Source organism: Ichthyophthirius multifiliis (assembly GCF_000220395.1).
Source record: "Ichthyophthirius multifiliis unplaced genomic scaffold scaff_1120509251342, whole genome shotgun sequence".
Classification (NCBI taxonomy): domain Eukaryota; phylum Ciliophora; class Oligohymenophorea; order Hymenostomatida; genus Ichthyophthirius; species Ichthyophthirius multifiliis.
Window position 1 is genome coordinate 222982 of NW_004085967.1, and position 21350 is coordinate 244331.

Here is a 21350-nt window from a genome sequence, read left to right on the forward strand (position 1 = left end):
ATTTTTTTCTAAAATATCATTTAAATATTATTAATTAATAAACTTACAAATATTTTATTTATATTACATATATAAAATTTTAAATTAAAGTTGATTTTTTAATTTTTGAAAATTATTTAAATAATTCACTATAAATTTTTTATAGTTTTCAAAAAAAAAAAATGAATATTAACATATTATTTTTTATTTACTAATAATAAACTAGAAAAAAATAAAAAATATGCTCAAATTTTTATAAAATATAAAGTGAAAAATATAAAATGTACAATATAATATTGAATATAAAATCATATTAAAATACATTCATAGCGATTATTTTCTTTTTATATCAGCCTTTAAAAATAAAAATAAATAAATTGAGTTATTATAATACCTTAAATATAATGTGTTTATTCTGCATGTTAAATCAATTCATTAAAATCAATAAAGCTTTTACCACATACATTACAAATTTCTCTAACAACTTTTTATTTTGTATTTTATTATTATTAATTGTAATGCTAAGTGTCAATATGTTAAACTAATTAATTAAGATCTTAAAACTATAATCCACATTAATTACATATTTCAAATTGTTAATTTTTTTATTAATTATCTTATTACTATATTTAATTATGTTAAGTTTAATGATTTTAATTAACTTATTATTCTTCTTATTATTTTTATTCTTCGATTCTTTTTTATTCTTTTATTTTTTCTTATTTTCTTTGTTCCTCTTATTGTTATTTGAACATATTTTATTATTATTAGTATAAATTCATTTTATATTCTCTATTTAAGCTAACATTTCCTCCAATCATATTTTTGTTCGATTATATTTAATTTTAGATTCTTATTTGCTTTAATTAATCTTCTATTTAAACAAGTCTTTTTTAATTTAATGGTTTATCTATTTTCTAGCATATATGTGCTTCCGGAAATCTACATTTTAAACATAATTATCTATTACACTATTTACAAACATAAGTGTTTAAAGTAGTTAATTTTTTATTACAATTCTATTCAGATTCACAAAATACACTTTTTTTTTCTTTCATTACTTTTTCTATATCTTCTGGATTACATTCAGTTGCTTAATGTATATCCAACTTTTTTTAATAATAAAAATATTTTTTTTTATTTTACTGCTTCATTTTCATTTAATGAACCTAAATATTTAACTGTTTTTAAACAATAAGGACAAGAAATAGCTTTACTTGCTAAATTATTTTTTTATTTACAACCGTGATCGTCTACTTTAAAATGATCTTAACAATACTTTTTAATTATAAAAATTATGTAAAATATTTATTTTTTTACAGGTGCGAAACAAAATTTGCATTTAAATGGTAAAAAATTTTTTTTATGGCATATTTAGACAGTACAAATTCTTCCTATATTTTAAAATTCCATTTTTAATTTTTTATTTTTAATTTTATAAATAACTATAAAATAATTTATTTAATTAAAATAATAAAGATCAGAAACTATGACTATGAAAAGCTAAAATAATATAGATTATTTATGATAATCTTAAATTTAAAAATAAAATTTAAATTCTTCTAATCAAAACATTCAAACCAAATATTGCTAGTTTACTATATATTTGTAAAATTAAATATAAAAACATAACTTAATTTTAATCAAACGATAATAATTAAAAATAAAGAAATTCTTACAAATATAAAAATTATAATCGCTTAATTTTGGAATTTGTTAATATGATATATGATAATAAAATATAATTTATATATTTTTAAAGAAAAGTCATAAATATTTTTTGATAAAAATTATATTAAATTTTACTTTTATTTGGTGGATTATTTATTTTAAAGTTAATATTTTATTTTTTTCACTTAAAAACTATAATAAATTGTAAATTTAATAAAAAATAACAAAGAATTAATATAATTAAAAAAGAAAATATAAAATAAAATAATTTTGTATTTAATTTTTACTATAAATGATATAAATTAAATAGATTATTATTTTACAAAATTTATTTATTTTTCATATTATTTTTTTAGATGTCTGTAAAAATAATATTAAACGAATAACATATTTATAAAAAAATAGCAATAAAATAAAAATATATTATTAATTCCATCAAATTAAAAATAAGTAAGGACGAATTTTTTTTAATGTTTCGTTCTCATCAACTAAAACAACTTCTTTAAAAACTCCATTATGAGTTATTTCAGCTATTTAATAAAAAAAAAAAATAGGTAATAATTTATATTAAAAATTATAATTTAATATTTTAAAAATAAACTAAAAATACCTCTTAAATCATAAAAGTAGTAAGGTTCTCCTACTTAATATCTATATTTTCCTGGAATTGGCATAGTTTTCATTTTAAGAGTCATTGTTGCACCTGATTCAACATCTCCGAATTTAAAAAATCCTTAACATTAAGAAGTATCAGTATTAAAGAATCTGAATACCTTTATTTATATTATTTATATTTTTAATTTTAGAATACTTTATTTTCATATTCAGGGAATTTAGCAGTATCTAAGTATCCAGGTAAATATTCGAAATCATAATCTAACACATGAATAGTTTCTTCATTAAAGTATTTAGAAATTTCAGAATTTTAGTAAAGCATATCTCTCAAATATCTAAAATAAAAATAACAAATGTAAAACTGAAATAATTTTTTTTAATAAAAATGTAAAAAAATTATATATATTTAAATTATTCAATAAATTTAGTTATTTATTTAATCAATTTATCGATTTTTTTAATTATAATTTTTGTAATTTTCATTTTATTAATATATATATATGTATATATATATGTATATATATATATATATATATATATATATATATATATATATATTTATATATATTTTTATATATATATATTTATTTTTTATTTAAAATCTTATATTTATTTACGTTTCTTTAAAATCAGGATCTAAAGTTCTATCTCTAATTCTTGTGTAAATAAGGAATAATGGATATGCAGCTAAAACCTTATAATATTTATAATATCAATTTTCAAATTATATTTTATTACTTTAAATCCAATCGCTAGGTGTGCAAATTGATAAAAAAATAAGGAAGTTGCAGGTAAAAAATATACATTAAATTTATCAAATACTCTATTACGTCTTTACCACACCATATTCATTCCAGGAATCCATCTGTCAACAAAATCCTTGAAATAAGCATAATATAAAGGTACTACATCCCATGAATCTTAAGGTTTTTTAACGTGTGTGTGCTCATAATCTCTCGGATAAGTATAATAAGAATGTTTGAATTTATATTCCCAACGTTTATTGTAAGGATTACTTGATTCCCAAGCAATTTTATTGAATTAAGATTTCATTACAAGGGCATTTGAATTCAAATTAGAAAGCTTCAAATTATAAGATATCTTTAATGAAGTTTGACTAATCATTTATTTTTATTTTAATTATATATATTTTTAATTATGCAATATATATATATATATTTATTTCTTTTTTTATTTTTCTTTAATATTTATATATTAATATAATTATTTTTTTCCTTTTTTATTTATAAAATTAATTTATATTTTTTAAAATACATTAAAAATAATAAATATTTTTCATTTTAACTTTTTATTTTACTTTTAAATAATTTATTTATAAAATATTTTTCACATTAATATATTATATATCTTATTTTTATTAATTAAAATAAAAATGTTAAATTATTATATGTGTTGAACAATCATATAATATATATTATTTTAATAATCTTTTTTAGCTTTATTATAATTGGTAAAAATAAAATTAGTATTTTATTATTTTTTGGTCACATATAAAAGGTTAGTTTTAAAATACTGATTTAATATATTAAAATATTATTTTAGTAATTATACAAAAAAAATAAGATATATAAATTTATTTATGAGAATAGTTTAATTAATAATAAAATTAAATTATGATATTGAAAATTATATGTTTTAAATAACTTTTTATAGAATATTACAAATATAAATAATTATAAATTGATAAACTAAATGAATATATAAATAAAATAAATAAAAAATAATTTATAAAAGCATATAGAATAAATGCTTGATAAAAATAATATATATTTTTGAAGTTAATATTATACCAAATATTTTTTAAATAAAAATAAGTATTACAAAACTTTTTTTTTATACATTACATATATATATAATTATTCATTAAACAATATCTAGAAACTTCTACATTTTTAGAAGCAGCTTTATATTGATATATAAATAATTACTATCAAAAATCCAATATAGCTTTTGAAAGGAAAAGTTAGAAAAAAATAAAATATAAAAAATAATTTAAAAATTTACATTTATAAACCAATATTTACAATGTCAACTATTTATTCGAATGGTGACCTAAAAAAAATAATATATAATGATAATCCATTAGATAAAAATAATAAATTCATAAAATTTAGTGAAAAATTTCAAGTTTAGTGATTGCGCTTATTCTCATAAAATCCAAATATCATCAAATAAACCGAAAACATAAATGAAATATACAGGAAATTTATTATATATGCTATATAAGTTTAATTAAGAAACATGTATTCCGAATAAATAAACAGTTAAATTTTTAGATGTTTTATTTATTTTTCATACAAAACATAAAGTTAATTACACTAATTCTGGTTTAGTTATATTGCTTCTTTTGGTGGTAGTAATTTTTATTGTTTATTTTAGATGCTCTAGCAGCCTAAAATGGCTTAAAATACGTAATTAATTTATTTTACTTTTTAATAATATATTATATTATTTTAATAAATATATTATAAAAGTCTAATAAAAAAAAATGTATTAAAAATAATTTAGAAAATATCAATAATTCATATAACATATAATAAATAGAAAGAAATAAAGGATTTGTACATTAAAATTATCTAAATAAAGATTCTACGGCAATTATAGGTAAAATATTATATGAAGAAATTGTTTATATTTGAATTAATTAATCGTTAATTAATTAGAACTTAAAAAAATAAAATTTTCGGATTATTGGATTAATATTTTATTTAAAACAAACTTTTCCCAAATATAATTTATAAATGCTATGGGATTTTCAAATAAAAAGCAGGTTGAGCCCATTGTGTTTAAGCTATTGAAGATTAATAAAATTAAATATTTAGACCAAGATAAAATTATTAAGGACATTTAAATAGAAATAATATAAATACTTTTCAAAGGCAACAGGTCTTAGTAAAATTTATTATATTATTATAAAATCATCGCTTTCCATTTAAATATAAATTAAATTAACAAATTGCTAGTTAATGTGTTGCTAGAAAAAGAAGAGATATTTCTATTTAATAAATATAATTTTTGAAAGTCAACTAACCAAATAGGGATAATTATGATAATTTTGCAAATCAATAAAATTTTAAAACGATTTAAAAATATTCATTAAACATAAATAATTAATTTTTAATATTTAAAATATAACATATATATGAGCAAATATTATTTATTATTATTTGTATATTTAATAAATATTTATATTTATATAATTTTTTTTCACTAAAATATTATATTAATTTAATAATTTTTAATTAATTTTTTACATTGTTAAATTATTAATGGGTAATTGTTGTGCAGATGAAAAAAAATTAGATAGGGAGTAAGATTATTCTGTAAAATAAAACACTTTTAGATATAAAATATAAAGATACATTTATTATAAATAAAATAATATTTTATTTTAAAAAAAGTAAATATTGATGGCACATAAAAATTATTAAAAATAAAATCTAAGTTAAAATGATTAAGAAAATATATTTGATGAAAAAAATGAAGAAAGTAAAAATATAAAAATTTTAAATAACCATCATAATTAAACAAATATAAAGAAACAGATCATAATAATGAATAAAATAACAATTAAAATAATACTCAAAATCATATTAATTTTAATAATAGTAAAATTAATGATAATGGCAATAATAAAGAAACCCCTTTAAAAAAAAGTATTTAATTTAAAATATAAATTTTTTTTGTATTATTAGAAAAAATTAATATTTTTTATTAAAAAATGCAAAATTTAATAACTTAAAAAATTGTTGCCAAATATTTTTAAATAAATAAAATAATTATATAAACATTATTAAAGGCATGTTCTATCGTAATTAACATATTTAAATAAAAATAAAGAATAATAAAATATTTAAATAATTAAATATTTATTAAATAAAAAGATCCAAATTATTTATTTATTTAACTAACAACAAGAGGATAAATTATATATTATAATTTTTATAATATATTTATATATTTTTTATTGATAAAGAATAATATCAATTAAAATATAAAATTTAAAAATCAAAGTTTATATATATATAAAAAAAGGATGAATATATATATTATTTAAATAAAAGGAGATTCTCCAAAAAGTTTAGTAGATGTAATTAATAATTTTAACAATAATAATAATAATAATGGTTCATATAAAACATTAACAAAAATATCAACTTTAGATGCATATTAAAAAGAGTAACTAAATAAAATAATAAAGTAATACATAATAACAACTGAATAAGAAGTTATATAAAGCCAAGATTATAAATTTATATTTATGTGTAGAAACGATATTTCTAAATCATTTATAATGCATTTATCGTAAGAATAAATACAGTAAAAGAATCTTTGTAAAATTATTTGATATTGTTTTTAAATACGTAAATTTAGCATTTAGTTCAGACCCTATAAATCTATAATTATTATTTGGAATGTAAAATTAAAATTCTTCCCTTAATTATTACAGAGATTGCTTTCCTGCATATTTTAAAATTAAAGCTGATTTTGAAGATTATTATTCAATATTAGTTTAAACTCCAAATAATAATAATAGTATAACACTTTAAGTATTTCCTTCAATGACAATAGAAGATGCTAAACACTAATTATGTCAATAAGATCCTAAAATTAAAAAAAACTCTTGCTAAATATATAAAATATAGTAAACTTCTACAAATACAAAAATATTAACATAAACTGAAAATACTAATAACATGAAGCTAATAGCTGTAAACGACAATATGAGATTCGGTTTACCTCTCTATACGGGAGAAATCCCATTATATGCTATAAAAAATATAGATGAAGATCTTAATAATATACAAGAATGGCATTGGCCTATTATAAATGATAATCCATAATCAGATGAAACCATACTATAGAAAAAAGGAGAAGCGTTTCGATAGATAAAAATAGGTATTAATATTGAATATGAATGTAAAAATTCTTTTTGCAAATTGAATAATAAAAAAGCTATTAAATCAATTGGTATAGGTATTTATGATTTTAATGAAAATACAAGACTTAAATGCTTTTAGTGTGATTCTAGTTAAGCATTCTAAATTCACTAAGTTGGATTTTATTTATGCAAATATGCATATTCTGCTATTTTAAATAAAAAATTAAAATAATCACCTAATTGGGGAATTGCTTATTAATTTAATACTATTAAAAAGTTAGACTAAAGAGTTGTAGTCAATAACGTGGCGCATAATCATTAAAATTGGACTTATTTTCTTGAAAATTAAAAATGGGATTTATTCAAGCTTTATGCTAAATAAATTCATTACAATAGAACTGCAGAAAGTGAAGAATATATTAATTAACTTTCTATGGAAAATGAATCACTTGATAAATTATGTGGAGTCTGTAAAGAAAATATATGCTTAGATCTTTAATATACATTATAATGTGGTCATGTTTACCATAAAATATGTTTAAGCTTACTTCCCTAAGTTTTTGCAGCTTTAAAATGCCCTTTGTGTGTATTTTTTTTTATTATTATTTTTTTAAATATTTTTTTTTTTAAAGTAAGAATGATCATTATTATGTTTTTTATTATTATTATTATAATGGGTTTTTTAAATATTATTTTTTGTTAAATAAAATTAAAATATAAATTATTTTTCCATTTTTTTAAAAAAATATATAAACATATCATTTCTTTTTATTTTTTTTAATAATAATATTTTATATCATAAAATTATTTAAAAAATTAATAACTAAAAATAATTAAATTAATTAAAAAGTAATTTATAAATAATAATATTAAATAAAAACATAAAACTTAAAACTTAAATTCATAAATACAAAATTATTGTTTTTTTCTTATTGCAAAAATAATACATAAAAAACAAATAATTAGAATGACAAATATTGCGTATAATATGAAATTTACTAATGCAAAAGATTTTAACTAATATTTGATTTAAAAAATTTATTAAAATACTCAAGTAATATTTAAAAATAATAAAAAATAATCCGATGAATCTTTCAGTTATTTGAGTATATTTGATGAGCATGATGTTTCTAGTAAATACTCTGCAAACGAATAAAATTAATAAATGAATAGTAAAATTAAATACTAGTTTAAATATATTTTTTTAAATAAAAGTAAATAAAAAGTTTAATCTTCACAATTTTACAGTCCGATCAAATCCATTTTTTTAAAATACGAATGATCAAAAATTAAAAATAATAACATAATAGGAAAATTAAAACATAAAAGATAATTCTGCATTTATGGTAAATTAAATAGATGAATCTAGTTATAAAGATGATTTAGATTAACAATTAATAGGATAAGTGATTGAAAATTTACCAGAATACTTAGATAAAGTTGAATATAATGATATATTTACATAATCTATGGTGGCGGGTTTAAAATAAAAGAAAGAAGAAATAAAAAAGATAGCGCAAAAAAGTAAATACGCTAACAAAGATAATAAAACTTGCGAAAATGAATAAGAAATTTAAAAAGTAGATGAGGAAGAAGTACACATTAAAAAAACCCAAGAAGACGAATAATAGAAAGAAACACCACAAGAAAAATAATAATAAGAAGTCGAAATACAAATAAAAAATGAGGAAGAAATAATTTTAGAAAATATAACTGAAGAATCTAATTAAAATATTCTTTAAGAAGATGAAAATGTCATATATACATTAGTAAAGTAAGAATTCCAATACCACAAAAAGAATATTTCAAAGCAACAAATAGAATCCTATATAAAATAATTTAAACCAATATAAGCCAATGATGAATGTAGAGCAGATTGTTCGTACAAAGAAGGAGGAAAAGAGTGTAAAGATAAGAAAATAAAATAATGCTTAAGGAATATAGGAAAAGAAATTATCAAATAAATTGGTAATAAAATTATATCAGGATCTTTTAATTTAACATAAATAAGTTTTCCTATAAGAGCTATGATACCCTAAAGTGCTTTAGAAAAGGCTTTATATGCAACTTGTTTATTCCCAATATATATAAATCTAGCAGCATAAACTAATGATTTAGTTGAAAGATTCAAATTATTAATATGTGCTACTTTAGGTAACTTTTATATTAATTGTGGCTTTTTGAAGCCTTTGAATCCTATTTTGGGAGAAACATGTTAAGGAATGTATCCAGATGGTACAAAAATGTATTCAGAATAAATATCACACCATCCTCCAATATCTTATTTTGTAGTTTATGGACCAGGTAATAGTTATATTTAATATGGAAATTACAATTATGAGTCAAATGCGGGATTAAATTCTTTGACGTTAAAAAATAAAGGAACTAGACATATTAAATTTAAAGATGGATAATTCATCTCTTATAATTTTGCAAAAGAAATTTATGGAGGATCCTTTATGGGAACTATGAAAGTTGAATCTAAGGGAACTATTACATTTTAAGATGTAAAAAATAATATAAAAGCTGAAATTTCTATCGATTCAGTTAAAAAAAAGCCTTCAGATTATATTTGTGGAGAAATTAAAGTTAATGATTAAACTGTTTCTAAATGTTATGGTAGCTATATGGGGTTTATTGAATTTGATGGAATGAGATATTGGGATTTTAGATATGTTACACCATATAAACCTATAATTATTAAAAGCTAATTACTTAGTGATTAAAATCATAGAATTGATAAATAATATTTATAAAAAGGCGAAATAGAAAATGCTTAAAAATTTAAAGAATAATTGGAAAATCTACAAAGAAACGATGCTAAACTAAGAAGTAAATTTGAATAGCAAACTAAAAAAAATAAAAAATGAATTTATTAAAGTATATTTTTATCTAAATATATGCATTTATTTTAGATAGTATTTTTTTAATAAAATTTTTATAAATAACTTCTCTTATATGAAAATATTTTAAAAATTTAATTAAATTATTAAAAGATAATTCATTATGTTTTTTTTATATTTCTTTAATTTTTTTTTTGTTTAAAAAAAAAAAGCATATCAACTAATAATTGATTTTAATTTACTTTTTTTATTTAAATAATATAATTAATTACATATTCTTTTTCATAATTAATTACATATTCTTTTTCTTGTTAACTTTAAATAAATATCATTATTTTGTAAATTGAACTCTTCTAAAATAGAATTAAAAACATATTCAATCCAATCATAGAAATTTTATGATGTTTTAATAGCTTTTTTCTAACTAATACCTTTAAATTATAAGCTTTTTTAATATATTTTCACATACATCAATTTTAAATATATTTTGGAACTAAATGAATTTTATCATCTAAATTAACAATCATTGGGGGAATAAAAGGAAAAATTTTAAGAACATAATATTTATTATCTAACCTCCCATAATTTTTATTTTATCGAATTAGCAAACTTTTTTTTATTTCAAAATTAAGCATCCATTAAATTTTTAAGAAAAAAAAAAAATTGCATTATTTAATAGATTTGAAATAGAATAATATTTCTAAATTCATCTATTAAGTTAACCATATTACAAAAAAATAGCTTTCTCTTTTATTTAAAATAGATGCGTTGTCTATCAAAACGTAACCTATTTTTTTTGTATTTCTCTTCCTTTATCAGTGAAAGGAATATATTCTTTAAAATTTGTTTTTAAATCATAATATATTCTTTAAAGTAAAGAAAAGTTAATTTCTCCTTCCATTCTTAAACTCAAAAGATTAAGGATCTGGTAATTTATATTAAACTCTAATTTTCCTTTTACAGAATCCTAAATCCAAGCAGCCTTATTTTATATTTAATTTAATTACTTGATAAATGAAAATATTAATTAAGCATATTTCTTGTTTTAATACTTAGAAATTTTATTTAATTTATTTGAATTAATCATTTATAAACATAAATAATTTTTTATTTTTATTTATGAATTACATAATAAACATAATTATATAAATAAATATATTTTCGATTGATATAATATTTCGTTTATTAAAAAAGAATAAATTATAAAAATAAATGCCTTTGAATATTATTTTAACATATTTCTCTCATTTTGTTCAATACTAATTTTTGACTTTTTAATAAAAATATAAGTTCAAAAAATTATTTACAACTTGATATAGCTTTCTTTAATGTAATATATACTCTTCTTATTAATATAAATATTTCAGTTAATTCAAATAATATTAATTTAAATATAATTATACTTAATTTAATTCTTATATTCATATTTAATATTATTGTTTTTTTATCCAAATAAAACTAACGCTTTTCAATAATATGCAAAAATATATTATATTAATTTATTTTTTAATTTTTTATATCAATTTATGATTATCACATACTTGAACTGGATTTTATATGTGAAAAAGATTCAGACTTGCTTTTTAAATTAATGATTATTATTTCTAAAATTTAGTTATTATTAATCTTTTTAAATATATCTATAGCAAATAAATTATGCTCTTAACATTTTAAATCAATAATAATTAAAATAAAAAGTTAGCTTTATAAATTTGAAACTTCTAAATTTTTTAATAAATTAAATAGAATATCAGCTTTTTCTTATATTTATTTTAGCTTTTAATTAATAAATATTTGACATTTAATTATCTTTTTTAAACTATTAATCTAATTATTCTAAATATTTTTTTTTGAAATCATTTTATGAAAAAATGAAAACTTTATATCTCATTGTTTAATTTATTTGTTATATATCATATTTGAATGTGTAAATATATTAATATTATTTTAGTTTTAATTTTAATTTTTTTTTTACATTTATAAGTAATAAAATATTTTTATGTTTTGTTAACTTAATTTGTAAAACTACATTAAATAATTCTTAATATATTATATTTATTAAAAAAAAAAAATAGATTTTTAATATAAAAAAACTTATAAAAAAAATGAAATTTTATAATATTTTAATAGCAATATTAATTCTAATTAACTCCTTATTTTTTTGTTAATCTGAAAAAAAGTTATTAATGATATAAATGATAGTAAGACATGGAGCTAGATATACTTTACATACAGAGTTGCTATCCGGATAAGAAAAAGAATTTTAAGAATAATTAGAAGGATAAGTAACTCCAATAGGAATGAGATAATTATATAATTTAGGTTAAAAGATGCGTAAAGAATATATACTTAAATAATAGTTAGCAAATTTAATATATAATCACTAGGAAATAGAGATATTATCTTCCCATTCTAAGCGAGCAGTATAAAGTGCACATAGCTTTATGGTGGGGTTATTTCCTTTAGGTTCGTAATATAGTATACCTGAAGACATAGATTAAAAATTATTGATTCCTCCATTTACGTTTGATGAAAATGATGACATATTAAATTAAAAATTTGATAATAATTATGCTTTGCCGAATGGATTTTTCCCTTTTGTAATCAAAACAGAAAGTGCATATTTAAATATGTTAAAAGCATAATGCCCTAATAAGAAAAAATTATAAAAAATAAATTAGAATAAATTTAGAACATATTTTCAAGAAGAGCTATTCAAAATGTATGCAGATGAAATAAATGAAATAATTAAAAAAATGAAAATCTAAGTAATTCCTGAAATTTCAAATATTTCGCATATTGCTGATGTCGCTCTCTGCCAAAAGTTTTTAGGTAAACCTTTCAATATTTCTGATTAGGAATTCCAACTTCTTTAATATCTTAAATCTGTTTATAAATTTAAAACATATTATACATTAGAATAGATTAAATTAATTATTACTCCTTATTTTAAATATCTAATTGATCAATTTGAATCTAGAGTTTTTAATTCTTTTATTTTATTTTATATATTAATTATAATTATAGATTAATAATCAAAATTAACTAAAAATGACTATTTCATGTGCACATGATACATAATTAATACCTATGATGGTCGTTTTAGGAATTTTAAATATTGAATGTATCCATGAAAGCTTTTTGTAAAAAAATAAAATAAAAATTGCGAATTATTTCCCCCTTTTGCTTCCAATTTTATTATTGAATTATATCAAAATGATTAAAATTAATATGAAATAATGATTAAGTATAATGGTAAACACATTAGTTTTTGTTCTTAAAACAAAGATATTTGTCCATATTAAGAATTTAAAAAATTGCTTGAAAGTTTTATTTTGTAAGATTATGGAAAAAAAATGTTATTCTGAAGATTCAAATTAATGTTCTAACAATAATAATTAATGTTGAACACAATTACTAAAAAAGAAAAATTTGAAATTTAAAATTAAAACAAAAAAAGAGCTTTAATATTAAAACAACAAAAATATATAAAAATTAAATGATAATTTTTTAAATTACATTATATTTATAATTATTTCAATATATTTTTATACCAATCAAAAAAAAATATATATTTATATAAATAAATTAATCATTTTTTGATTCATTTTAATTTTTATTTTTATTATTCTATCATATCAACACATTTATAAAATATCTTTTCGAATAAATCCTTTACTCCATCTCCTGTATTTGCAGATGTTTAATAATATTCCCATCCTCTTTTCCTAATAAATTACGTTATTTCACCCATTTCTATTTACTTTATAATAAATTATATATATATTATTTTTAAAAAATTTAAATATTTTTACTTTTGAATTTAAATCAGTTTTGTTTCCGACAATAAATACAATAGATCTTGTAAAATCTACTCCATTTTCTTTCATAATCCTTTCCCATTTTAATAAATTTAAAAACGATTCTCTATTATCTAAATCAAAAACAAGTAAGATTCCTTAAGAATCTTTAAAAAAAGGATTTCTTATTTCTTAATAATCATCATCTCCACTTAAATCAAAGAAGTTTATCTTTTTATTTTTGAAATTATTATTTATTTTATTTTTAAAAAATTGAATAATATTTTTATTTAATACAGCAACTTTCTTTCCTGATATATTCATCTTTTTTACGCCATAATCGACTCCAATTGTTGTTATATATTTATTTACAAATCTTTCTTCACAATATCTTTTAATTAAGCAAGATTTTCCTACTGACGAATCACCTACTGATAAAATCTAATTACATTTTTATTATTTATATTGTTTATTATTTTTTACTTTTAATAAAAGCTAATCTTCCTAACTCATTTTTTTAAATAAAAATAAACTGGAAATATTATAATTTTTATTTTATATAGTTAAAAATATTAAACAAATTTTGATATTAATTCAATATAAAAATATTAAAGTATATATTTTTAATTTTATGAAAAAAATAACTTAGAATTCAATATATTAACATAAAAAAAGCATTTTCTTTTTAGATTATATTCGCTTAATAGTATAAAATCAAAAATAAAAAAATATAAATTTGAATAATAATGAATAAAAAATATAAATATATTGTAAAATCTAAACCTAAAATCATAATTTTAAACGTAATAGAAAGAAGGAAGTAATAATATTCCTAAAATTAAGAAATGAATAATATCCTAACGCTATAAATATTATCTGAAAAAAATTTGAGTTTAACCGATTCAAAAAAAATAATAGATGATAGTCTCTCTAAATTTAAAATATTGAAATATAAAAAAAATAAAAATTATATAGTTAATAAAAATAAAATATTTATTAAATATGAAAAATTTAATTTAAGCAAGTTTATACAAAATAGTTATTAAATAAGATTTAACTTAATTTAGTGAAAGAAATAGATAGATGATAATACTGCTTAAATATTTAATCCTTTATTAGGAAAAATAAAAAAAGTTTGTAATCAAATAAAAAGTTCAATTGTATTTTTAAGCAGAATTTAAGAATATTTTAATAATATTTTAATCATTTGTAATACTTTTTTAAAAGTTATAGTAATCATAATATTAATTAATCTTAAAAATAATAATAATTTTAATAAGATTTATTAAAATAAATAATAATTTAATTAGCCTTCTGATAAAAAATATATTAAGTTTTATAGACTGATAAAGTTATTTTAAAAAATATTGTATATTATAAAATAGAAAAAATTCTTTCGATTGATAGTGGTGTTCATTCGATTTCAATAGTATTTAAGATAATATCTAGTTATAAATAAATAAGTTCGATAATGCACTAATTTTCTTAAAACTTTTAGAAGTTTAGTTGATATTAATTAGCATTTGTTATAATAATAAAAATATAAAAATTATCAAAAAAATAACAATTTTAGATGATTTTTAAACCCTTATTTTTACTTTATATATTTGCTAAAAATAATGATATTTATTTTAAAGATAATTAATTACTTTAAAATTAGTTAATTGTTAAAAATTTTTTGGTGCTTAAAGCAAGTTAATTTTAAAATTTAATAATTATATAAATATAATATAAATTTAATAATCGCTTAAAAATAATTTGATCATTTATTTTATTTTTTAATTTTATATTTTTTAGGTTATTCTTATTTTTATGAATTTTCGTTTATTTATTTTTTATTACTTTATTAAATTATTTACTTTTCGCTTAAGAAAATAGTTTTCTTTTAAATAATGTTTAATATATCTTTTAAATAATCAATTTAAGAAGGTGTTAGTTATAAAATAGTTTTTTTTTTATTTTATTATTATTATAAATTAATATTTTTATCATTATTTTCAATAATATATTTATATTGATTTTATTAACTTATTTCTTCCTCATATTCTTCAATCCCATCTTCTTCATCTTCATTTTCGTTTTGTTATAAAAGCTAATCTACAGTACATTATTTAGTTTAAATAAAATCAACTTTATTTAAAACTTGGTCATTATTTTGAGTATCAATTATTTATGTATATTCGCTATATTATTTAAGATAGTTACTATAAGCCTCAAAATCAAATTGATTTTCGAATTTTTCAAACAAGAAATTAGTAGAAGAACTAAAAGGATTATCAGTAAGAGTTTCCAATATAGCTAATTTTTATTAAATCAAATCGGGATTTAATTTAAAAAAATCCATTATAAGATTTTATTAGAAACGTATATTTAACAAATCATCTTCTTTACCTTAAAAAGATCCGAAAGAAGAAACTATTTGAAACAAATCTTACTAATTACAAACAACAACGCATTTTTTATAATTTACATTTTCATTTAAAATCTAATCAATTTTTTATACGAAATATTTAATTTAATTTTTTTAAGGAAAGTATTTTTCCTCTCCTTAAAAAACATTAATGAATTCTTCAGGTAATTTTTAAACTTCCGAACTTTTTACTTAATTATATAAAATAGGATTACATTATGGACATCCTATTTTAAAGACTGTATTATGACAATAATTTAACTTATCCACAATATTTATGGTTTTATACATATCTATTAATTCATTTAAATTCTCTAAAGGAATTTTCATAGCAAGTTCGTTTATATATTATTCTTCTGGCATTCCTGCAAATATTATTTTTGAAGGATTTTCGCTATTAGATTATGAATTTAGTACGAAACTTAAAAATATTGAAGATAAAAAATCAATACTTTTAAAATTATTATTAATGAAAACATTTCTTTTGAAATCAAACTTCAAATTTTCATCTTCGAACAATTATAATATTAATTATTACAAATTTTATCCTTAAAAAATCTGTTTTTATTAATTTTCTTCTTTTTCTTCATATTCATCTTAAACTATTAGCATACTAATTGTATTTTAGCTATTTTTAAGGATTTATAGAAATTCTTAATAATTATTTTCTTCTTAAAAATCTGCTCCATATAATATTATTTACTAGTTTGTAGAGTTTTTAATAAATGTGATTTAATTTTATTCCAGACTGGTTTTTAATATTGTATAACTATTAGATTCTATTTTAATTTTTTCATTTGCAAATAGCTCATTTTTTAATTCTTCTTCTGAAATATTCAAATATTTTGATAATACAGATTCTAATTTAATATTATTTTTTAAGTCAATTTTGCTTTTTATCAAACTATTTATATTTAATAATTATTCATACTTTAAATATTAATAATTATTGCTTATTTCTTCTAAAATTAAAATGCATTTTTCTTTAAATGCTGTCTCTTATGATAATTCAATTAATGATTTTGATAATTAATATAGTTTTTAATAGTTCTTTATTTTAATAAGATTTTTATTTTATGTTAATTCATTAAGTAAATCATTTATTATACTTTCATTTTTTATATTCATATTTGTTAATGATATTAAAACTTTTAATATGTAATTTTAATTTTTGCCTTTTAATGATTAGCTAATAGTATGTTGATAGCTTTTAAATTAATTTTGAAAAAATTCATAATTTTATAAAGCATTTTAACATCCATATATTAAATTGTTATTGGTCAAAAATTATTGCTTTACAACATAGTTCGTTAATTTTTTTATCATTTTTTTAATTATATTTATATAGGAAATAAATTGGATCTTTTATTAAATAAATATTTTTAATTATTAATAAAAAATAAAACTTCATAATTTTAAATATAATTAATTTTTTTTTAGGTAAACTAAATAGCAATTTAATTTACATTAAGTTAGTTAAAATATATAAAAAAAACGATATTAATATTTAATAAGTTTTAGTTTATTATGTAAATTAAAAAGAAAACATTTTTAATTGTATAATTAAAAAATTTAAAATTAAATATTTTTATATAAAATTATAAATATTTATTTTTATTATTTTTAAATAAAAAATACTTAAAATAAATCATTAATTATTTATATTAAAAAAAGATATTTAAAAGTTATAAAAAATATTCATAAAATTATTTTAATTTATAATTAAAAATAATAAATAATTATATAGAAATTAATAAATTATAAACTATTATAATTTAAAAAAAATTAGGATATAATAAATAAATAAAAAAAATATATTAATTTTATTACAATATTTTGTTTTAAATATTTTATATAATAAGTATAAAATATATAAAAATTAATATTTTTGTTTTAATTTAGAAATTAAAAAAAATAAAGATTTAATATTATATATATAAAATATATATATTTATAAATACTAAAAAAATAAATATATATTTGTTTAATAAAAAAAATTATTAATTGTATATATTTATAAAATTAAGAATGAAAATATAATAAAAAATAAAAGTATTAATTAAAAAAATATCTGATTTCAATAATTAATAAAAAAATAAATAAATATAAATTAAACTAAAATATAAATAATTTAATTAAAAATAAAATAAATAAATATATGAAAAAAAAAAAAATATTTATATTTATATTTATATATATATTATTTTTATTTATATATATATTTACATATATATTTCTATATTTCTATTATATATTTATTTTTATATTTTTTTAATTTTATAGTATTTTATTAAATATTTATTATATAATTTAATATATTGTATTGAATAATATATTATTTTCAATTATAAAATCTATAAAATTATATGCTTTTATTTTTATTATATTAAATAATATTCATATTTTTTTATTTTTTTAAAATAATTAATGAATAAATTTTTAATTATTCTTTAAATATATATATTTTTTTTAAATTATTATATTTATTATTAAAATATTATAAAAATATCTCATTCTTTTATAAACTATTTATATTTTGATATTCTTAATCTATGTTTAATTTTTTTTTTATCTTTTTATTAATATATTAGAGTTTTTGATTCATAGATTTTTAACATTTCAATTTTATATGTAATCTTTGTTTTTTATAAATTATATGTATTTATGTATTTACTTATATAAATACTTAATAAATACTTTTATATAATATTTTTTTAAATGTTTAATATAAATATTTTATTTTAAATTTTTTTCAATGAATTCAATCATATTTTTATATATTTATTTTTTATTTTCTATAAGAATAAATATAATCATTAATCATATATAAATTGCTTTAAATAAAAATGTAGGCAAATATTCCAAATCCAGTCATTGCATATATAAGGGAAAATAAAAAAGGATACTTTTCAGGCGGATTCATAGTATTTTCAGCAATTAAATTAATCAAAGCAATAATATAAAAAAATTTTCTATAAAGCTTAAAGTATATATGATTAAGAATAATAAGTAATTTTTCTAAAATATTTTTTTATTTTCTAAATCAAAGATATTTGATTAATCATAAAGTTTCTTCTCTGTTTTAATTAAACTTTTTTAAATAACTCCATGTAATTGCAAATATTTTAGAAGATTATGAACAAAATAATGATAAACTTTATTAAATAAATATAAATATAAAATATAATTTTACGAATAGCCATAATAAATAAATTCAAAGCTTAATTATCTTCTTTCATTAAAGGTATCAATGTAATACAACTAAAATTAACAAAATCTAAATAATACTAATTAAAGTTTTTATACATAATAATAAAGGTATTAATGGAACTAATATTGTTTTTTCATGTACATGATACGAAAAAAAAAAAGCTCATACTTATATTAAATAAGCAAAATCTCATATATTTAAACTTAGGTCTATTTAAAATAACAAACATGCTAGGTAAACTCAAAATTAAAGTCAAAAATATTGAAATGTAAACAAGAGTTTGCTAATTAAAATAATTATTCCATTTAATAAAAATATTTGAGAAGCACCAAAAGTTTGCAACCTTTTATTATTTTAATATTATTTATATAATAATTTAATAAATGAAAATATTTTAAATTTACTTTTAATTAATACAATCCTCTATTAATAGGAAAAATTGCTTCAATTAATTATTATAATAAATAGCCATTAGTAATCCAAGGAATCCATAGAATAACAGTAGTAAGAATAACTCCGAAACCTACAAAAATAATTCTTATTAAAAATAAAGCGAAACAAGAAAAATCATACTAAAGAAAATAAATAATTATGACATATTTTTTAATATATTTTTACTTTGTACAAAACCCTACTTTTAAATCCAGAATCAAAAGAAAGATATCCCAAAATAAAAGAAAAAAAAGATAATGCATAATATAACCCCATTTATTTAAAATTGATACCCAAAGTAAAAATAATGCCCCCGACTAAAACTTATCCTTTACAGCAAAAATAAATAGCCCATAATGTGAGCCCATGTAAAAAACAATTATATTAGAAATGTCCATGATCAATAAGAATTAAAGGCGGACACATTAAAGCAACAAAAAACAATGCATTTCTAGTCGTAAAACCATATTTCTACATTTCAATTTAATAAACTTTATATAAACTAGTAAAGAAAACTAATACATCGCAAGCAATAACACTCATTCTCATAAATATTTTATGATTATAATCTTCATAACCTCTACTATAAAATAATATCATAGATTATGGATCTAAATATTAACTTATATAACCAAAAATTAGACTAACATATGCAGATAAAGGGGGATAATCTATTCTCCAATAGTCAAAACTATTGTCTAATGTTTATACATACCATTCCTTTGGATTTAAGTTAACTGTAAGTTCCATCCAATGTCTTTAGGCTTCGTAATCTCCATATTTTGGTGATTATTTGTAACCAGAATAAGGACCTAACCCTACCAGAATTCTAAAAAATATACAAATTAATGAAATTGTTAATAAACATGTTTTAGAATCTAAATATTATCGTAGAGTATTTATTAAATTTAAAATAGAATCACTCATTATGTTCTTTGAAGATTTTATATTTTAAATACCATATTATTCTATCCTATATACAAAAATATAAATATTGTATATTTTAAATTTTTTTATTACATTTAAATTATATCAGCTATTGTCATTTTTGGAGTATACTTTTTTTCACAATAATAATCTATTTATTTGAATTCATCATAATTAAAAAATCCTGCTTGTTAACCCTATTTTTATGTCTTTTTTTATTTATTTTTATTTTTTTACTTATAGATTAAACTTAATTAAAGGTTGTTCGAATGGATATTAAGATGTTAATTAAATTATTCCTTAAACTAAATTTTATATTTCATTATTTATATTAAAATTAAACTAACATTAATTAAAATAAATACATTTTAAAAGAAAAAATTTTTACATTTATATTAATATTTCCATTTTTTTCTATCCATTAAACGTCATATTTTTAAAGTATTTTATCTAATTCTTAACGTTCTAATTTAAATGAAATTGTAATAAAAAAACTTTAATTTTTATTTTAACCTCTCATTAAGCGAATGTTGGAAATTCTCTATTTAGTGTTTTCTTC

At 16.8% G+C, this 21350-nt stretch overlaps 6 protein-coding genes across 6 annotated transcripts, besides 27 other annotated features; 2 read left to right on the forward strand and 4 right to left on the reverse strand. All coding sequences in view use genetic code 6, as the record gives it.

Annotated features, from left to right (window-relative positions):
* Positions 1–328: 328 nt before the first annotated feature.
* IMG5_185710 (zinc c2h2 type family protein, putative) lies at positions 329–1392 on the reverse strand (the record flags this gene model as incomplete). The annotated part of the gene is made up of 5 exons (XM_004027284.1): positions 329–333; positions 374–463; positions 995–1088; positions 1126–1257; positions 1300–1392. The coding sequence occupies 5 exons, from the start codon at positions 1390–1392 to the stop codon at positions 329–331; spliced, it is 414 nt and encodes a 137-aa protein (XP_004027333.1).
* Positions 645–708: a microsatellite.
* Positions 1393–1969: 577 nt separating the features above from the next.
* IMG5_185720 (hypothetical protein) lies at positions 1970–3415 on the reverse strand. Its single transcript, XM_004027285.1, has 5 exons — positions 3004–3415; positions 2883–2959; positions 2462–2600; positions 2261–2423; positions 1970–2180 (listed from the first exon to the last, which is right to left on the reverse strand). The coding sequence occupies exons 1-5, from the start codon at positions 3388–3390 to the stop codon at positions 2086–2088; spliced, it is 861 nt and encodes a 286-aa protein (XP_004027334.1). The 5' UTR covers positions 3391–3415; the 3' UTR covers positions 1970–2085.
* Positions 2756–2849: a microsatellite.
* A 1268-nt stretch (positions 3416–4683) lies between the features above and the next one.
* IMG5_185730 (oxysterol binding, putative) lies at positions 4684–10038 on the forward strand (the record flags this gene model as incomplete). The annotated part of the gene is made up of 9 exons (XM_004027286.1): positions 4684–4697; positions 4873–4890; positions 5896–5942; positions 6086–6097; positions 6351–6376; positions 6933–7185; positions 7243–7754; positions 8479–9472; positions 9551–10038. The coding sequence occupies 9 exons, from the start codon at positions 4684–4686 to the stop codon at positions 10036–10038; spliced, it is 2364 nt and encodes a 787-aa protein (XP_004027335.1).
* Positions 4703–4756: a microsatellite.
* Positions 5650–5695: a microsatellite.
* Positions 6127–6158: a microsatellite.
* Positions 7756–7798: a microsatellite.
* A 233-nt stretch (positions 10039–10271) lies between the features above and the next one.
* Positions 10272–10319: a microsatellite.
* Positions 10320–12206: 1887 nt separating this feature from the next.
* Positions 12207–13339, forward strand: IMG5_185740 (hypothetical protein; the record flags this gene model as incomplete). The annotated part of the gene is made up of 2 exons (XM_004027287.1): positions 12207–12992; positions 13039–13339. The coding sequence occupies 2 exons, from the start codon at positions 12207–12209 to the stop codon at positions 13252–13254; spliced, it is 1002 nt and encodes a 333-aa protein (XP_004027336.1). The 3' UTR covers positions 13255–13339.
* A 276-nt stretch (positions 13340–13615) lies between these two features.
* IMG5_185750 (hypothetical protein) lies at positions 13616–14324 on the reverse strand (the record flags this gene model as incomplete). The annotated part of the gene is made up of 4 exons (XM_004027288.1): positions 13616–13774; positions 13827–14042; positions 14109–14252; positions 14295–14324. The coding sequence occupies 4 exons, from the start codon at positions 14322–14324 to the stop codon at positions 13616–13618; spliced, it is 549 nt and encodes a 182-aa protein (XP_004027337.1).
* Positions 13771–13830: a microsatellite.
* A 424-nt stretch (positions 14325–14748) lies between the features above and the next one.
* Positions 14749–14805: a microsatellite.
* A 964-nt stretch (positions 14806–15769) lies between these two features.
* Positions 15770–15824: a microsatellite.
* Positions 15825–17117: 1293 nt separating this feature from the next.
* Positions 17118–17171: a microsatellite.
* Positions 17172–17260: 89 nt separating this feature from the next.
* Positions 17261–17298: a microsatellite.
* Positions 17299–17794: 496 nt separating this feature from the next.
* Positions 17795–17833: a microsatellite.
* A 312-nt stretch (positions 17834–18145) lies between these two features.
* Positions 18146–18179: a microsatellite.
* Positions 18180–18302: 123 nt separating this feature from the next.
* Positions 18303–18401: a microsatellite.
* Positions 18319–18373: a microsatellite.
* Positions 18346–18404: a microsatellite.
* Positions 18395–18482: a microsatellite.
* Positions 18395–18490: a microsatellite.
* Positions 18395–18540: a microsatellite.
* Positions 18396–18521: a microsatellite.
* Positions 18402–18529: a microsatellite.
* Positions 18494–18560: a microsatellite.
* Positions 18561–18664: 104 nt separating this feature from the next.
* Positions 18665–18719: a microsatellite.
* Positions 18674–18723: a microsatellite.
* Positions 18724–18892: 169 nt separating this feature from the next.
* Positions 18893–18930: a microsatellite.
* Positions 18912–18968: a microsatellite.
* Positions 18969–19565: 597 nt separating this feature from the next.
* On the reverse strand, positions 19566–20791 carry IMG5_185760 (hypothetical protein; the record flags this gene model as incomplete). Its single annotated transcript, XM_004027289.1, has 3 exons — positions 19566–19775; positions 19837–19969; positions 20058–20791. 3 exons carry the CDS (start codon positions 20789–20791, stop codon positions 19566–19568), a joined length of 1077 nt encoding a protein of 358 aa, XP_004027338.1.
* Between the last annotated feature and the right edge of the window lie 559 nt (positions 20792–21350).